General features: G+C 47.9%; 1 protein-coding gene and 1 long non-coding RNA gene across 13 annotated transcripts in view; one reads left to right on the plus strand and one right to left on the minus strand.

Annotated features, from left to right (window-relative positions):
• Window positions 1–997: 997 nt before the first annotated feature.
• LOC144332151 (uncharacterized) lies at window positions 998–8,015 on the plus strand. The gene is made up of 2 exons (XR_013399925.1): window positions 998–1,287; window positions 6,695–8,015. It is a non-coding gene; the product is annotated as an uncharacterized LOC144332151 (long non-coding RNA).
• UQCC1 (ubiquinol-cytochrome c reductase complex assembly factor 1) overlaps window positions 6,893–16,480 on the minus strand; it is a 110,460-nt gene continuing 100,872 nt past the window's right edge. For 10 of the 12 annotated variants that reach the window (XM_028828354.2, XM_028828353.2, XM_077951772.1 and 7 more), the window contains 2 exons: window positions 10,956–11,069; window positions 6,893–8,379 (listed from right to left, as the gene is read on the minus strand). In XM_028828354.2, the coding sequence (XP_028684187.1) occupies window positions 8,245–8,379; window positions 10,956–11,069 (249 nt within the window). In that variant the 3' untranslated portion in view covers window positions 6,893–8,244. Of the gene's footprint in view, window positions 8,380–10,955; window positions 11,070–13,602; window positions 13,680–16,480 lie in introns of all 12 variants that reach the window. The other 2 variants (XM_077951773.1, XM_077951771.1) reach the window with 1 other exon arrangement.

Genomic DNA, 16,480 nt, shown 5'->3' on the forward strand with positions numbered 1-16,480 from the left:
AACTTTCCATTTTGGTTCCTATGCTAAGACCAAAGGAAGTACTCAATATTGTTAAAATAAGTGGAACTGTATGGGTCACACTGAGAATGGTCCCGAAGGGGGCTTTTTGCTTTTTTTGTTGTTGTTGTTTTGAGATGGAGTCTTGCTCCGTTGCCCAGGCTGGAGTGCAGTGGCGTGATCTTGGCTCACTGCAAGCTCCGCCTCCCGGGTTCACACCATTCTCCTGCCTCAGCCTCCCGAGTAGCTGGGACTACAGGCGCCTGCCACCACGCCCGGCTAGTTTTTTGTATTTTTAGGAGAGGCGGGGTTTCACCGTGTTAGCCAGGATGGTCTCCATCTCCTGACCTCATGATCCGCCCGTCTCGGCCTCCCAAAGTGCTGGGATTACAGGCATGAACCACCGTGCCCGGCCCAGAAGGGGGGGCTTTTTGGTTGGGGTTGTACTGATAACACTTGGTGATTTAGTCACACATTCATTATTTCATTTATCCAAGTATATACTGATGCTGATAATGAACCAGGCATTCGGCTGAGAACTGGAAAAACAACGGTGACCAACACAAACACAGTGTCCACTCCACACTGAGGCGGCTCACAGTACAGCGTGGGAGGTGGGTAAAAAAATCATTTCAACATGGTAAGGTAAGTGCTATCAGGGCCAGGTGCGGTGGCTCATGCCTATAATCCTAGCACTTTGGGAAGGCAAAGTGGGAGGATCAACATAGTGAGAACCTGTCTCTACAAAAATGAAAAGATAAGTGCTCCAGAGCAGAGAACCATGTGGGGAGCAGCACGGATAGTGTGCCTGTACCTGGAGGGGACAGGAGAGAGAGGGACGAAGGTTCTAGGTAGAGGACACATAGCATGATCTCTCCAGGTAACCCCAAAAGGTTCAGTGTGCTCAGAGAAAAGATGGGTAGAATCATAAAACCAGGAATGGAGGCAGAGGCCAAACCAAGAATAAAGACAGCCTCCAAGGAGCCTGGAATAGATCTTAAGGGGAGGGGGTTGGCAGAGTCAGGGCAAGGTGCTGACGGCCAGGAAGTGAGGGCTCACCGACATCAGACATGACAGATCCAATCTCGCTCCTTCAAAGGCAGCTCCATACTGCAGGTTACTGTGTTTCACGACCACAAAGTCCTGAGCAGACAGGACTAGCTCTCTAGGCAGGGACCGTCAGCTGCTGGAGGGATTCACCCAGGGCCTGCATGAACACTGGCTGACCGGGATGCTAAGAAGGGGAGTCAGGTGCTGGACCAGGGCTGGACCCAATGACCTTTCAAGTTTGTGGGGAAAAGAAAGAGATCAGCCTGTTACTGTGTCTATATAGAAAGAAGTAGACATAAGAGACTCCATTTTGTTCTGTATTTGAGATGCTGTTAATCTGTGACCCTACCCCCAACCTTGTCCTTGCAAGAGACATGTGCTGTGGTAACTCAAGGTTTAACGGATTTTGGGCGTGCAGGGTGTGACTTTGTTCCTAGAAAAGCTAGGTATTGTCCAAGGTTTATCCCCATGTGATAGGATGAAACAATGTTGCTAAAAGGTTTATCTCAAGGCACAGGATTTTCCTTTAAACTTATTCATGTCACAGATCCTTGTTCTTATGTCTTACTGCTAATTTCCTCCCTAAAAATGATCCTATTGTCCTGCCACTCCCTTATCTTTAAGATGGTAAAGATAATTATCTATAAATACTAAGGGAACTCAGAGGCTGGTGCCGGCGTGGGTCCTCTGTAAGCTGAGCGCCGGTCCCCTGGGCCCCCGCTTTTCTCTATACTTCGTCTCTGTGTCTTATTTCTTTTCTCAAGTCTCTCGTTCCACCTAACGAGAAACACCCACAGGTGTGGAGGGGCAGGCCACCCCTTCATCTGGTGCCCAACGTGGAAGCTTTTCTCTAAGGTGAAGGTACGCTGGAGCGTGGTCACTGAGGACAAGTCGACGAGAGACTCCCGAGTACGTCTACAGTCAGCCTTGCGGTAAGCTTGTGCGCTCGGAAGAACCTAGGGTAACAATGGGGCAAACTAAGAGTAAATATGCCTCTTATCGCAGCTTTATTAAAATTCTCTTAAAAAGAGGGGGAGTTAAAGTCTCTACCAAAAATCTAATTACGCTATTTCAAACAATAGAGCAGTTTTGTCCATGGTTTCCGGAACAGGGAACTTTAGATCTAAAAGATTGGGAAAAAATTGGCAAAGAATTAAAACAAGCAAGTAGGGAAGGTAAAATCATTCCGCTCACAGTATGGAATGATTGGGTCATTATTAAAGTAGCTTTAGAACCATTTCAAACAGAAGAAGATAGCGTTCCAATTTCTGATGTCCCTAAAAGCTGTGCAGTAGATTGTGAAAAAGAGGCAGGGATAGAATCCCGGAAAGGAAAGGAAAGTTCACACTGTGAATGTGTATCAGAGCCGGCTATGGCTCGGTCAACGCAAAATGTTGACAATAATCAATTACAGGAGGTAGTATATCCTGAAACGTTAAAATTAGAAGAAAAAAATCCAGAATTAGCAGAGCCATCAGAGTCTAAACCACGATGGCCAACTCCTCTTCCAGCAGCTCAAATGCCTGTAACTTTACAACCTCAAATGCAGGTTAAACAAGTACAAACTCCAAAAGAAGATCAAATAGAAAAAGATAGAGTTTCTGTCATGGCAATGCCATTCCAAATGCAGTGTCCACAATATCAGCCGGTAGAAGATAAGACCCAGCCGCCAGTAGCCTATCAATACTGGCCGCCAGCCGAACTGCAGTATCGGTTGCCCCCAGAAAATCCGTGTGGACAGCCAGGAACATTTCTAGCGCCACAGGGCAGGGCGCCATATCCTCAGCCGCCCACCATGAGACTTAATCCTACAGCACCGCCTAGTACACAGGGTAGTACGTTACATAAAATTATTGATGAGGCAAGAAAACAAGGAGATATTGAGGCGTGGCAATTCCCAGTAATATTAGAAGCAAGACCACCTGGAGAAGGGGCCCAAGAGGGAGAGTTTCCCGTAGCTGAAGCCAGATATAAGTCTTTTTCTATAAAAATGCTAAAAGAAATGAAAGAGGGAGTAAAACAGTATGGACCCAACTCTCCTTACATGAGAACATTATTAGATTCCATTGCTCATGGACATAGACTCATTCCTTATGATTGGGAGATTCTGGCAAAATCCTCACTCTCACCCTCTCAGTTTTTACAATTTAAGACTTGGTGGATTGATGGGGCACAAGTACAGGTCAGAAAAAATAGGACTGCCAATCCTCCAATTGACATAGATGCAGATCAACTATTAGGAATAGGTCAAAATTGGAGCACTGTTGACCAACAAGTAATAATGCCAAATGAGGCCATTGAGCAAATCAGGGCTATCTGCCTTAGGGCCTGGGAGAAAATCCAAGACCCAGGAACAGCCTGTCCCTCCTTTAATACAATAAGACAAGGCTCTAAAGAGCCCTACCCTGATTTTGTAGCAAGACTTCAAGATGCTGCTCAAAAGTCAATTACCGATGAGAATGCCCGTAAGGTCATAGTGGAGTTGATGGCATATGAAAACGCCAATCCTGATTGTCAATCAGCCATTAAGCCATTAAAAGGAAAGGTTCCCGCAGGATCAGATGTAATCTCAGAGTACGTTAAAGCCTGCGATGGAATTGGAGGAGCTATGCATAAAGCTATGCTTATGGCTCAAGCAATCACAGGAGTCGCTTTAGGAGGACAGGTTAGAACATTTGGGGGAAGATGTTATAATTGTGGTCAAATTGGTCATCTAAAAAAGAATTGCCTAGTCTCAAATAAACAAAATGTAACTACTCAAGCTACTACAAGAACAGATAAAGAGCCACCTGGCCTATGTCCAAGATGTAAAAAGGGAAAACATTGGGGTGATCAATGTCATTCTAAATTTGATAAAAATGGGCAACTACTGTCGGGAAACGAGAGGAGGGGCCAGCCTCAGGCCCCGCAACAAACTGGGGCATTCCAAATTCAGCCCTTTGTTCCTCAGGGTTTTCAGGAACAACAACCCCCACTGCCACAAGTGTCTCAGGGAATAAGCCAGTTATCACAATACAGCAATTATCCCCCGCCACAAACGGCAGTGCAGCAGTAGATTTATGCACCATACAAGCAGTCTCTCTGCTTCCAGGGGAGCCTCCACAAAAAATCCCCACAGGGGTATATGGCCCATTGCCTGAGGGGACTGTAGGACTAATCTTAGGAAGATCAAGTTTAAATCTAAAAGGAGTTCAAATTCATACTGGTGTGGTTGATTCAGACTTTAAAGGCGAAATTCAATTGGTTATTAGTTCCTCAATTCCTTGGAGTGCCAGTCCAGGAGACAGGATTGCTCAATTATTACTCCTACCTTATATTAAAGTTGGAAACAGTGAGATAAAAAGAACAGGAGGGTTCGGAAGCACTGATCTGGCAGGAAAGGCTGCATATTGGGCAAATCTGGTCTCTGAGAGCAGACCTGTATGTAAGGCCATTATTCAAGGAAAACAGTTTGAAGGGTTGGTAGACACTGGAGCAGATGTCTCTGTCATTGCTTTAAATCAGTGGCCAAAAAATTGGCCTAAACAAAAGGCTGTTACAAGACTTGTCGGCACAGGCACAGCTTCAGAAGTGTACGAAAGTACAATGATTTTACATTGTTTAGGACCAGATAATCAAGAAAGTACTTCCCATGTTAAAAAACATTTATTATCTTGTTTTGCTGTAATGGGAGTTCCAGAAAAAATTAAAACTGACAATGGACCAGGTTATTGTAGTAAAGCTTTCCAAAAATTCTTAAATCAGTGGAATATTACACATACAACAGGAATTCCTTATAATTCCCAAGGACAGGCCATAGTTGAAAGAACTAATAGAACACTCAAAACTCAGTTAGTTAAACAAAAAAAAGGGGGAGACAGTAAGGAGTATACCACTCCTCAGATGCAGCTTAATCTAGCACTCTATACTTTAAATTTTTTAAACATTTATAGAAATCAGACTACTACTTCTGCAGAACAACATCTTACTGGTAAAAAGAACAGTCCACATGAAGGAAAACTGATTTGGTGGAAAGACAACAAAAATAAGACATGGGAAATAGGGAAGGTGATAACCTGGGGAAGAGGTTTTGCTTGTGTTTCACCAGGAGCAAATCAGCTTCCTGTTTGGATACCCACTAAACATTTGAAGTTCTACAATGAACCCATCGGAGATGCAAAGAAAAGCGCCTCCACGGAGACGGAAACACCGCAATCGAGCACCATTGACTAACGAACAAGACTTCATCACCATGGCACATTTATATAGAGGAAAAGGGAGGGAGAACATTGCGGGAAGTCAGGGACCTTGAATGCAGGGACTGGCTGAAGCCACGGCAGAAAAACATAAAATGTGAAGATTTCATGGACATTTATTAGTTCTCCAAAATTAATACTTTTGTAATTTCTTATGTCTGTCTTTACTTTAATCTTTTAATTCCATCATCTTCTTTGTAAACTGAGGAGGATATATGTCACCTCCGGACCCTGTGATGATTGCCTTAACTGCACAAATTGTTTGTGGAGCATGTGTGTTTGAACAATATGAAATCTGGGCATCTTGGAAAAAGAATAAGATAACAGCAATGTTCAGGGAACAAGGGAGGCAACCTTGAACTGGCCGCCGGTGAGCCGGACGGAACAGAGCCATATTTCTTCTCTTTTCATTATGCAAATAGGAGAAATATCGCTGAATTCTTTTTCTCAGCAAGGAACATCCCTGAGAAAGAGAATGCGCTCTGAGGGTAGGCCTATAAACGACCCCCTTGGAGGCGTGCCGCCTTTTACGGTTGAAGCCGAAGGGATGAAATAAGCCCCGGCCTCCTGTAGCGCTCCCAGGCTTATTAGGACGAGGAAATTCCCACCTAATAAATTTTGGTCAGACAGGTTGTCTGCTCTCAAACCCTGTTTTCTGATAAGATGTTATCCATGACTATGCATGCCCAAAAATTTTAATTTTAACACCATCCTGTGATCTCATCCTGCCTCCACTTGCTTTGTGATATTCTGTTACTTTGTGAAGTATGTAATCTCGGTGTCATGATGACAATGGTGGTTTGGTTGAAAAGAAAAGGGGGAAATGTGGGGAAAAGAAAGAGATCAGCCTGTTACTGTGTCTATATAGAAAGAAGTAGACATAAGAGACTCCATTTTGTTCTGTATTTGAGATGCTGTTAATCTGTGACCCTACCCCCAACCTTGTCCTTGCAAGAGACATGTGCTGTGGTAACTCAAGGTTTAACGGATTTTGGGCGTGCAGGGTGTGACTTTGTTCCTAGAAAAGCTAGGTATTGTCCAAGGTTTATCCCCATGTGATAGGATGAAACAATGTTGCTAAAAGGTTTATCTCAAGGCACAGGATTTTCCTTTAAACTTATTCATGTCACAGATCCTTGTTCTTATGTCTTACTGCTAATTTCCTCCCTAAAAATGATCCTATTGTCCTGCCACTCCCTTATCTTTAAGATGGTAAAGATAATTATCTATAAATACTAAGGGAACTCAGAGGCTGGTGCCGGCGTGGGTCCTCTGTAAGCTGAGCGCCGGTCCCCTGGGCCCCCGCTTTTCTCTATACTTCGTCTCTGTGTCTTATTTCTTTTCTCAAGTCTCTCGTTCCACCTAACGAGAAACACCCACAGGTGTGGAGGGGCAGGCCACCCCTTCACAAGTTCCTTCCAAATCTGAGCTTCCAGGATTCTAAAGCAAGCCCGGTAGCTGAACTGGTGCCATGGGCTGGGATCTGTGGCTGGGGAGCTACCCTGGGCAGCAAATGGGTTAACGCTCAAATAACTTTTATATATGAATTAATGTGTAGAGTTGGGAGCCAAAATCTGTTCCATTAATTTTTCCATCCATTCCAGGAGCAGTTAGGTACACACAGTAAAGTTTATTTTGGTGCATGGTATACTTCACTCCATTAAAAATAAATTAATCAGCAAATTCCTGCCTGGCTCAGCTCTGGTTTATGTAAATAGTGCCCAGCTGTAATGAGTTACAAGGTGTTATTATCTCACACACACACAGGAGGCTTCACTCTAGAGCTCCGCTCGCAACAAAAGCATCTTAAATAAACTGAGAGAAGGCGGTTTGATTTGTAATGTTTTCACAGAAGTGGGATATACCTCACCCATATAGAGTTTCTTTATATGACTCATTTTATAGCAAGTTAAATGAAGGAAGTTTGATGGGGGAGGAAGGGGCAATATGGTTCCCCACTCCCTTTCTTCACTTTAAGAAAATCCCCCAAGAGATGACCTGCACTGAGGGAGGAGGGGCTGGTCCTCAGGTGCTCAGACCAAGGTGGCTCTGCAGCACGTGCTTCAGAAGTTGGGAAGGGGGCCCAAAGCTGGGCACAGGTCTGGGTCTGCTACAACTAAGCCAGGAGGAATGTTCTCTTCTCCCTAATATCTCATGAAAGGGGAGGCCAAGAGAGGAGACAGCATGTTCCTCATTCAGTTCACTGTGACAAAGGTGACTTTGTTCTCAAGGCCTCCTTCCAAATGACGTAGGATGTGAAAGCCCTTGGTCATCAGAGGCCTCCTGGGTCCCAGACGAGGGGCCTGGCTGGCTGTGCCTTGGCCTGAACAGAGACACATCTCCATGAACTAGAGGCAAGAGCAGCAGCAGAGACCATCCCAGCCTCTTCCCTTTCTCCGTCACTAACTGAGCTGGGTGGTGCCGTCACTACCGCAGCCACCAACTCAGGCGAGTTTCTAAGTCCCTGGAATAAAGAAGGGCCATGGTAGAGAGAAGTCTGTTTCTTTTAATGGCCAACTCAACCCCATGGCTGGAAGCCGAGGGACAACACATGGTCGCCATCCAGATTCCGCAGCATTACAGTCCGCTCCTAGGCCACAGCAGGCCCTGGGGGGTTTCCCTTTTGAACCTACGCCATCCCTTCCTTGGCCTTTGGGAAAAGCTGTCAGTCACAGGTAGTTGCTGGAGGGGGTTGGGGAGTGTGTGCTGGGGGACTCTCACTCGGGGCTTCCCGAGGGAGAGGACACGTGGGAGAGCTAGGGGTTCTCCCATCCCTGTATCCCAGCAGATCATACTCCTGGGCACACTAAGAGGAAACTCAACACAAATGGGGCCAGGTATTTGACAGATGCTGTTCAGAGGTCAGTTCAGGCCACTTTCTGCGGGGTCCTGGACCAACAGGCACGTCTCTCCTGGAGGTTCCTCGAAGCCAGCTGGCCAGCCGTGCAGAGGGCCCAGCCCATCAAAGTCCCTCGTCGTTGTAAGTGGGAGAATGGGGCTTCAGGATGCTCTGAGGATTCTTCTCCACTAGAGGGCGCCAGCTCACCTCCCCTGTCAGAAGCAGATCCTCCCCGTTCATGGAATCCAGGTACTGCATCTGCAACCACAGGAGCGGGAAGGAGGAAGCAACAGAGGCAGGACAGATGTGAGGAGCCAGCATCAGGAACCAGCCTCCCAGAGGAGAGGAAGGAAGGGGACGGGGCATGAGGGGGGTTTCTGACCATCCCAGGTCCCAGGCCAAGCCATCTCTGATCTAGATAAATTCACTAAGGGGGTTTGGAGAAAGCAATCACTGGGGAGCTGGGTGGGGCGGGTCGGGCGGGGGGGCGGTTAGGGAATTCCCTATCACACCTCTGAATGGAGATGGACACACATCTCCCAAGGATACTTCTCCCCTACATGCCCTCCCTAGACAGCTCCTGCAGGCCAGGAAGTCAGGGCTTGCAGCACACACAGCCATGCTGTCCACCCCAGAGCTGCCGCGTGAGAGTCCTGATTCTGTCCCTTCCCAGTGCTGCTATCCAGGGTGGCCGCTTCCCCTCTCTGAGATTTAAGTTCCTTTGTCTGAGAGAGGGGATAGAAACAGGTACCTCACAGGACACATGAAAAGATTCATATATGCAGTGCTAGTCACTCACACTTTAAGCATATGTATGCCTCTGTTGTCCTCTAGTGGGCCCCTGGTCAGTAGGCCCTAGTATCACCCCTCTAGGACAGCAGGGGCAGACAGCTCTGCCATTAAAATGGTCATCACCCAGAGAAGCCACTGCTGCAAGGCCAGGAGGCTTCATCTTAGGCTTTAGGTCATTCCTCCTTCCAAGAATCCACCATTCCGGTTGCTTCTGCTTCCAGCTGCTGACGCTTGAACTCAACCCCAGCCTCTCGCACGCGCCTCAGCTCTGGATTCCCACCTGCTCTGCCATGTCTTCCCTAAAGCCCACTCCTTACAGTGACTCCATTTCTGTCCCCAGTGCCACCACTCTGCCCACCTCCTGGGTTGAAAATCTCAACAAGACCTGTGGTTGGCTCTTGGGCCATCGGCCACACCAAGCAGTCTGCTCAAGGTCCAGCTCCTGCTCTTCCTTTCCCGGCCTTCAGCACTCTGCCCTCTCTGTATCACATTATGGGCTGGCTTACTCCCGGGTTAGCCATGTGCCTGGGCTTCCTCACCAAACCATGAGCTGGCCCCTCGAGGGCAGGACTGGGTCTTATTAATCGTTGCTTTCCCAAGAGTGCCTGGAGCAGCAGGTGCTCAAAAGGTTTTGCCGACATAACTGGGTCCCCACCAAAGCTCCCTGCTTTCCCAAGAGCCCCTTCGCTGTTTTTCCACTGCCTCTCACTGGGGCCACGTGGGACCTCTTGTAGGGACAATGGTTGTGGCAGCCCCTTCCTAGAGGGCCCTCAGAGAAGTCCCAGGTGTGTCCTGTTGTGGCTTCTGGCACAAGCCCACCATGGCAGATGGAAATACTGGGCAGGTCTCAGAAAACACAGCATCTGCTTTGCGAATTGCTACTCCTGTCTGAGGGTGAGGCCAGTCAACAGGTAGTATGAGAATTCTCCGTGGGTGGGGCCCTCTGGCCATGCCATGCCTTCTCCCTGGCTCTGGCAGATTTGAAGAGTGGTCAAACAGGAGTCCTGGCTCCTGGGATTCTCTACCCTGTGGGTCTGCAGAGCCCCAGTATGTGGTTTTTCCAGCAGTTTACAAGCTAGTCCTATGGGCCCTGTCTTCTCAAGAGCTGAGCTCCAGCCTTGCCTTTCCTGGTTGTTGGAGGCTTGAAGACCATGGATACAAGTGAACAAGAGAGTAACTGTGGGGTGACACCCCTTCAGCTCCAGGGGCCAGGTCATGAAGCAAAGGTGTGACTCATGGCACAGCCTGAGTTGTCTGAGGCAGCTGAGGCCTCAGTGGCCACATGAATCACGCAGCTTGGGGCCCTAGGGCAGCTGTGCAGGCTGACTCACTGGGAGGCCCTGGAAGAGCCTCTATGTCCTCTTCCCTGCCAGTCAGCTCAGTCATCTATCAAGTATGAGTCTCCCATCAATACAAGATCTGAGGGCAGGGAGGTCAAGGAATTAATTCCCTGGGCTTGAGAAGAGCTATGTGGGTAAGCAGCCCCCACTGCAGAGCTTTCTCCTAGAAGCTTTGATGTTGGGGAGCCCAGGGGAGCCAGAGGGGTGAGAAACTGAAGTGGGGGGACCCTGCTTGACCATGGAGAGCATCTAGCAGGAAGAGGCTGTCTGTGAAATGCTGCCTGCTGCCCAGTCCTGCTGGAAATCAGGAGCAGGAAACAAATCCAAGTGGGTAGAGAAGGGGTCCACAGTGGGCGGCTGCCCGTGCTCATATCTGCCAGGACTCTGTGGGCCCAGCTGCTAGCATAGCACCAGGCGCATAGTAGGAAATGAGGTGCACAGTGAATGAATGACTCAAAGTTCCTGAGGGCAGGAGACTACTTGATGCCTCTTTCTCTCTCTTTCTTCCCATTTCCCGCTCCCTGGCCCGGTTCATGGTTGGACATACAGAAGGCGCTCCTTCTTCAGCGTCCAGCTGATGTGATCTGGTCAGAATTCTCTCAGACTGCTCCTTGGTAACTCAACCTCTCATGATCCCCTGAAAGCCCAAGAGGAGGGCCCACTGTTGCCAGGAATTGGGAGGGGAGGGAAAGGGTCGCTCACCTGTTTCCTCACATACTCTACCAGCAATTCAAGATGTCGAGGGTCTTCACATTTCCCGTTGAAGAAGGTTCTCCAGAGGGCAGCGGCCAGCCCATGATCATCTGAAAGGATCCCCTGGAACATACAGCACAGCAATGGTCTCCGGAGCGATCCACAGAGCCAGGACACAGACGCTAGGGATACTGTAAACATGCTAGCAACCATGGAACCGGCTCAGAAGGACCCTCCACACATGAGGAAAATGGGGTAGTCACACAGTAGAGGTGGAAGGGGTCTTACAAGGGCATCTGGCCCAGTCCCTTCATTTTATTACATACAGAGGGAGAACAGGGGGTCCAGAGGGGCCAAGCTACTAGTTAGGTGATGCAGAGTGGGGACTCAGGCACAGCTCCCTCTACTCCGTACTGCGCCTGGCCCAGGCAACGCTTGAGAGGCCAAGAAGAGAAACAGTAGCAGCAATGCTCCCCTTGCTGTCCACAGGGCACGGGCTGGGAATATTGTGAATGTATGTTTCTCCCAGGAATGGAGGTGGGCATGGACTGTGCCTTCTTGCTTGGTCCAAGGACATATCTCTGCAAGGCAACTGGCTCTTTGGGGAAGGGAGCCAGCTACCTTGTCTTCACTGTTACCCAACTCTGGGCCCAGCCTCTCCCTAAGTAGAGGAACAGGATGTTCAGCAGGATTGCTGGGGCCACAGAGGGCCAGGCTCAGAGTCTGCATGTGTGTGTGTGCCTAACACTGCCTCTTTTGGCACAGAGGAGACTTCTGTTGGGAAGCTCAAAGATTACAGAGCAAAATGAGAGCCCCAGCCACCAGCTAAGGACATTTTCTAGCTTGGACCTCTAGAGGAGGGAGGGTTGAGAGTCTTGCTTCCTGGGGTGAAGGTGACTGATGGAGCAGGCCCTGAGAAGTTGCTCTGTCCAGGTGTCAAGGTAGTGTGTAGAATCGATGTGCTGACTTGAAGTCAGAAGGCAGATCAAGCCCTAGTTCCACCTCTGCCAAGATCAGTGATGGTGGCAGTTGACTAAACCAAAGTCTCAATCTTGTACTTCTTAAAAACAGATGAAGTTACCTGCTCTACTTACAGCATTCTTGAACTACTTGTTAAGTGTAATCTGTTGGATACAAAGATTAGGAGTATGCTTTGGCAGACAGCTGGGATATAGTCAAAACAGTGGGGTCTGGGAGCCAGAGCACAGAGTTCAAATGCCAGCTCTGTCATTTGATGGCCGTGTGGCCTTTGAGAAGCTATTAGCCATTCCTGAGCCTCAGTTTTTCATGAGTTAAACAAGCCTAATAATACCCATCCCACAGAGCTGTGAGAAGTGAGAGATACTGGCCATGAATGGCTCTGTAAGTGGTAAACATTATGCAAAGACCCAGGATCACTTTATTTGACATTATATTGTGGTCTGTCCTCTTGGGCATTGTGGTATATGAGGTCTGGCTCCAGGCCTGCTGCCAGGAAGTGCCATGTCCAGTATGGGGTGCTGACAGTTTGGTAGAAAAACATTCCACCTGTTCCAAATGCTCTCTGATAAACACTCCTTACAGTTCCACAGCTTAGGACTGTCCTGGCACGATGGCTGAGTCAGGAAAACTGGCTTCTTTTGGCAGATGGGGAAAGGAGCAGAGGACAAGCTCAGGCACATCACCCTTCTGCAAACGATTTGCTAGCACAACAGCATGCCTGTGTCTACTGTGCCTGCGCACGTGCCAGAGCACTGCTGGCAGCAACCCACATGTGCTGTGCAGAAAGGAATGGGATTGGGAGTGGGTGTTATGGGGACCTGGAGAATGGGCAGAGCTCAGGATGGGAAAATAGGCAACTTTAGCAGCGGGTGAGATGGCTGGGAAGGGGCAACTCCATAATCAGGAATTCCTGAGCCATCAGAAAGAAAAGGATGACTCAGGACTCACTAATAGTGAGAACAACCCAACTGTTCCAGACTGTTAGGGTTCCTTCACACACCTGGCTCCTAATGATTATGTATGCCAAGTAGAACAGATATTCGCATTTGCTTTGCTTTGCTTTGTTTTGAGATGGAGTCTCACTCTGTTACCCAGGCTGAAGTGCAGTGGCGTGATCTTGGCTCAATGCAACCTCTGCTTCCCAAGTTCAAGTGATTCTCCTGCCTCAGCCTCCCGAGTGGCTGGGGACTATGGGCATGCGCCACTGCACCCGGCTAATTTTTTGTATTTTTAGTAGAGACGGGGTTTCACCATGTTGGCCAGGGTGGTCTCGAACTCCTGACCTCAAGTGATCTGCCCGCTTCGGCCTCCCAAGTGCTGGGATTACAGGCGTGAGCCACCGCACCTGGCCTGTATCCCCATTTGAAAGATAAGTAAACTGAGGCTTAGAGACTAGCTAACTGATGACTGAACTAGAACTAGCATGCAATGATGAGGTGGGGGATGGTGACTGACCCACTCTAGTCAGAACACAGAACCTGGCATAGAGTGGGAGAGCAATCAGAATGGCTGAATACCCAGCATTTTGGGAGGCCAAGCTGGGTGGATCACTTGAGCCCAGGAGTTCAAGACCAGCTCGGACAACATGGTGAAATTGTTTCCACAAAAAATATAAAAATTAGCCAGGCATGGTGGCCCACGAGTCGACTCGGGAGGGATGAGGCGGGATGATCACCTGGGCCCGGGGAGGTCGAGGATACAGTGAGCTGCGATCACACTGCTGCACTCCAGCCTGGGCAACAGAGTGAGACCCTGTCTCAGAAAAAAAAAAGAATGGCTGAATAAATTAACGAACACAACATCAGCCTTCTTCCCACCACACTGCTAGCGTAAGGCAGTGAAAACAAATGAGAGACTAATCTGAGGGTGCATATTTCAAACTAAGAAAGCAGAAAAGGAAGAAGGGTCCTGGGAACCAAACATGAGGACACACTATAATTTCCACCCAATCTAATCGGGTGCCTACTTGTTTTCCCTCACAACACAACAAAGCATCCTTCAGAAATTAAGACACCTAGGTCTAGAGTAACTGAGAGGAAGCCAAGGGGATTGTTTTGGTTTTGGAGGGTTCTGGTTCTGATTAAGGGTTTAGAGTGGCAGAGTTCCACTCAGTGAAGATTGATTTGACATCACTATGTGCTCAGCATAACGACAGGAACACAAGAGTCACCGCAATATGGTGTGAGCTCTCAGGGAACTTGCAATCTAGCTGAAGGGACAAAATCAGTGCACATCTAACAGCAGCACAGAGTAATATCCTGGAGAATGAACACATGCCAAGCTGCAGAGTGAGACTCAGCTATACTCTACATGGCTGCCTCCTTGTTCTACAGTCTTAGCTTTTATGACAACTCCTCAGAGAGACCTTCCTGGTCCACACTAAGTCATTCCCCCTGTTATTCTCTCTCACTGCACTGTACTGTAGTTAGATATTTATTGCTTGTTTATCTGTTACTTGTTTACTATGTCTCTCAATTAGAAGGTAAGCTCCAGTGGGAAAGAGCCAGACCATGTTTGTTTTATGCACCAATGTATTTTCATGTATCACACATGGTAGACACTCAAAAGCTACCTGTTAAATGGATAATGAATAGATGGATGGGTGTTGAAATTCACAGTAAAAACACAAGACAGCCAGAGAGGTCAGGGAAGCCTTTCTGAAGAAGTGGGCCTTTAAGAATTGGGAGAATTGAGCCAGGCATGGTGGCTCACGCCTGTAATCCCAGCACTTTGGGAGGCCAAGGCGGGCAGATCACAAGGTCAAGAGATTGAGACCATCCTGGCCAACATGGTGAAACCCCGTCTCTACTAAAAATACAAAAAAAACTAGCCGGGCACAGTGGCACCTGCCTGTAGTCCCAGCTACTTGGGAGGTTGAGGCAGGAGAATCCCTTGAACCCGGGAGGTGGAGGTTGCAGTAAGCCGAGATCGCACCACTGCACTACAGCCTGGCAACAGAGAGAGACTCCATCTCAAAAAAAAAAAAAAAAAAAGGGAGGATTTGTAGAGCTGCAGATTTTTTTTTTTTTTTTTTTTTTTTTTTTTTGAGACGGAGTCTCGCTCTGTTGCCCAGGCTGGAGTGCAGCAGTGCGATCTTGGCTTACTGCAAGCTCCGCCTCCTGGGTTCACGCCATTCTCCTGCCTCAGCCTCCCGAGTAGCTGGGAATACAGGTGCCCGCCACCACGCCTGGCTTTTTTTTTTTTTTTTTTTTTTTTTTTTTTTAGTAGAGATGGGGTTTCACCATGTTGGTCAGGCTAGCCTCGTGACTCTTGGTCTGGTGACCCACCCACCTCGGCCTCCCAAAGTGCTGGGATTACAGGCGTGAGCCACTGTGCCTGGCCAGCTGCAGATTATTCTAAGCAAGAGAAAATGTTCAAAACATTTACAGAGGGAGTGCCTACAAGGTACGCCAGGTCCTGAACCAGGGCCTAAAGCCGACCAAGACTCAGCTACTGCCCTCAACCCCTCGTTTTAGGTAGAGTCTCAGTCAGACACAGCATATCTATGGGGCAGTACGGCAAATGGCCTAAGAGAGAGCACAAGAAATATAAAGGTAAATAGGGCACATAGCAATGGCAACAGTTCACAGAAGGCCTGGAAGTTCAGGGAGCAATTTGGACCTAATGTCATAGGAAACAGGGAGGTTCCCAGAGCGTCCAGTGAGGGGGAAGAATCCAAGCAAGATTCTAGGAAAAGGCTGCTGTACAATAGCACTGTCCAACAGAACTTTTTGTGACTATGGAACTGTTCTGTATCTGCACTGTCCAAGACAGTAGCCACATATAGTAACTGAGTATCTGAGGATCTGAATTTTCTATTTTATTTAATTAATTTAAGTCAAAATAGTTGCATGTGTTTAGTATCAAATAGCTCTAGAACCTTGTGATTCCAAGTGTGGTCTGTGAAATGGCTGCACCCCGATCACCTGCAGCCGTTAGCAATGCAGAATCTCAGGCCCCACCCCAGACTTGCTGAGTCAGAATCTGAATTGTACGTAGGTCCTCTAGGTGACTCACAGGCACATTAAAATACAGGAAAAACTTCTAGAATTGCACATTAAAATCACCTGGGAACTTTTACAACTACAGATGTCCACCTCCACCAGTTAAATCAGAACTTTGGGGGATAGGACCCAGACACTGATATTTCTAAAAAGTGTCCCAGGTTATTAGTATATTTTCCCAAATTTCCTGCTCTTAAAAGTCACCTTGGAGTGACATATTGAACCACCAGGCAGCACTCCTACTGAACTGGAATCTTCAGAGAGGTGATAAAGATTTAGATTTTAAAAGCACTCCAGGTGACTCCTGTGATCAGGCACAGTTGGGTAAAATGGCTCTGCCAGAATGGACTGGATGGGGGACTGGGAACAAACAATTCGGTACATTTTTATTAATATTGATGAAAGGATTGACTGAGCCAACAGAGCCACCTGCAATAAAGACCATAAACAAAGGCTCATAGAGAGGTGTAGTTCTTCACTCCTAAGCCTCATCCTTTTCTATATAGTAAGGCTTCTATAATTACAATTCGTCCTCTTTTATAATTGATA

Source organism: Macaca mulatta, chromosome 10 (genome assembly GCF_049350105.2).
Source record: "Macaca mulatta isolate MMU2019108-1 chromosome 10, T2T-MMU8v2.0, whole genome shotgun sequence".
In the NCBI taxonomy this organism is placed as follows: domain Eukaryota; kingdom Metazoa; phylum Chordata; class Mammalia; order Primates; family Cercopithecidae; genus Macaca; species Macaca mulatta.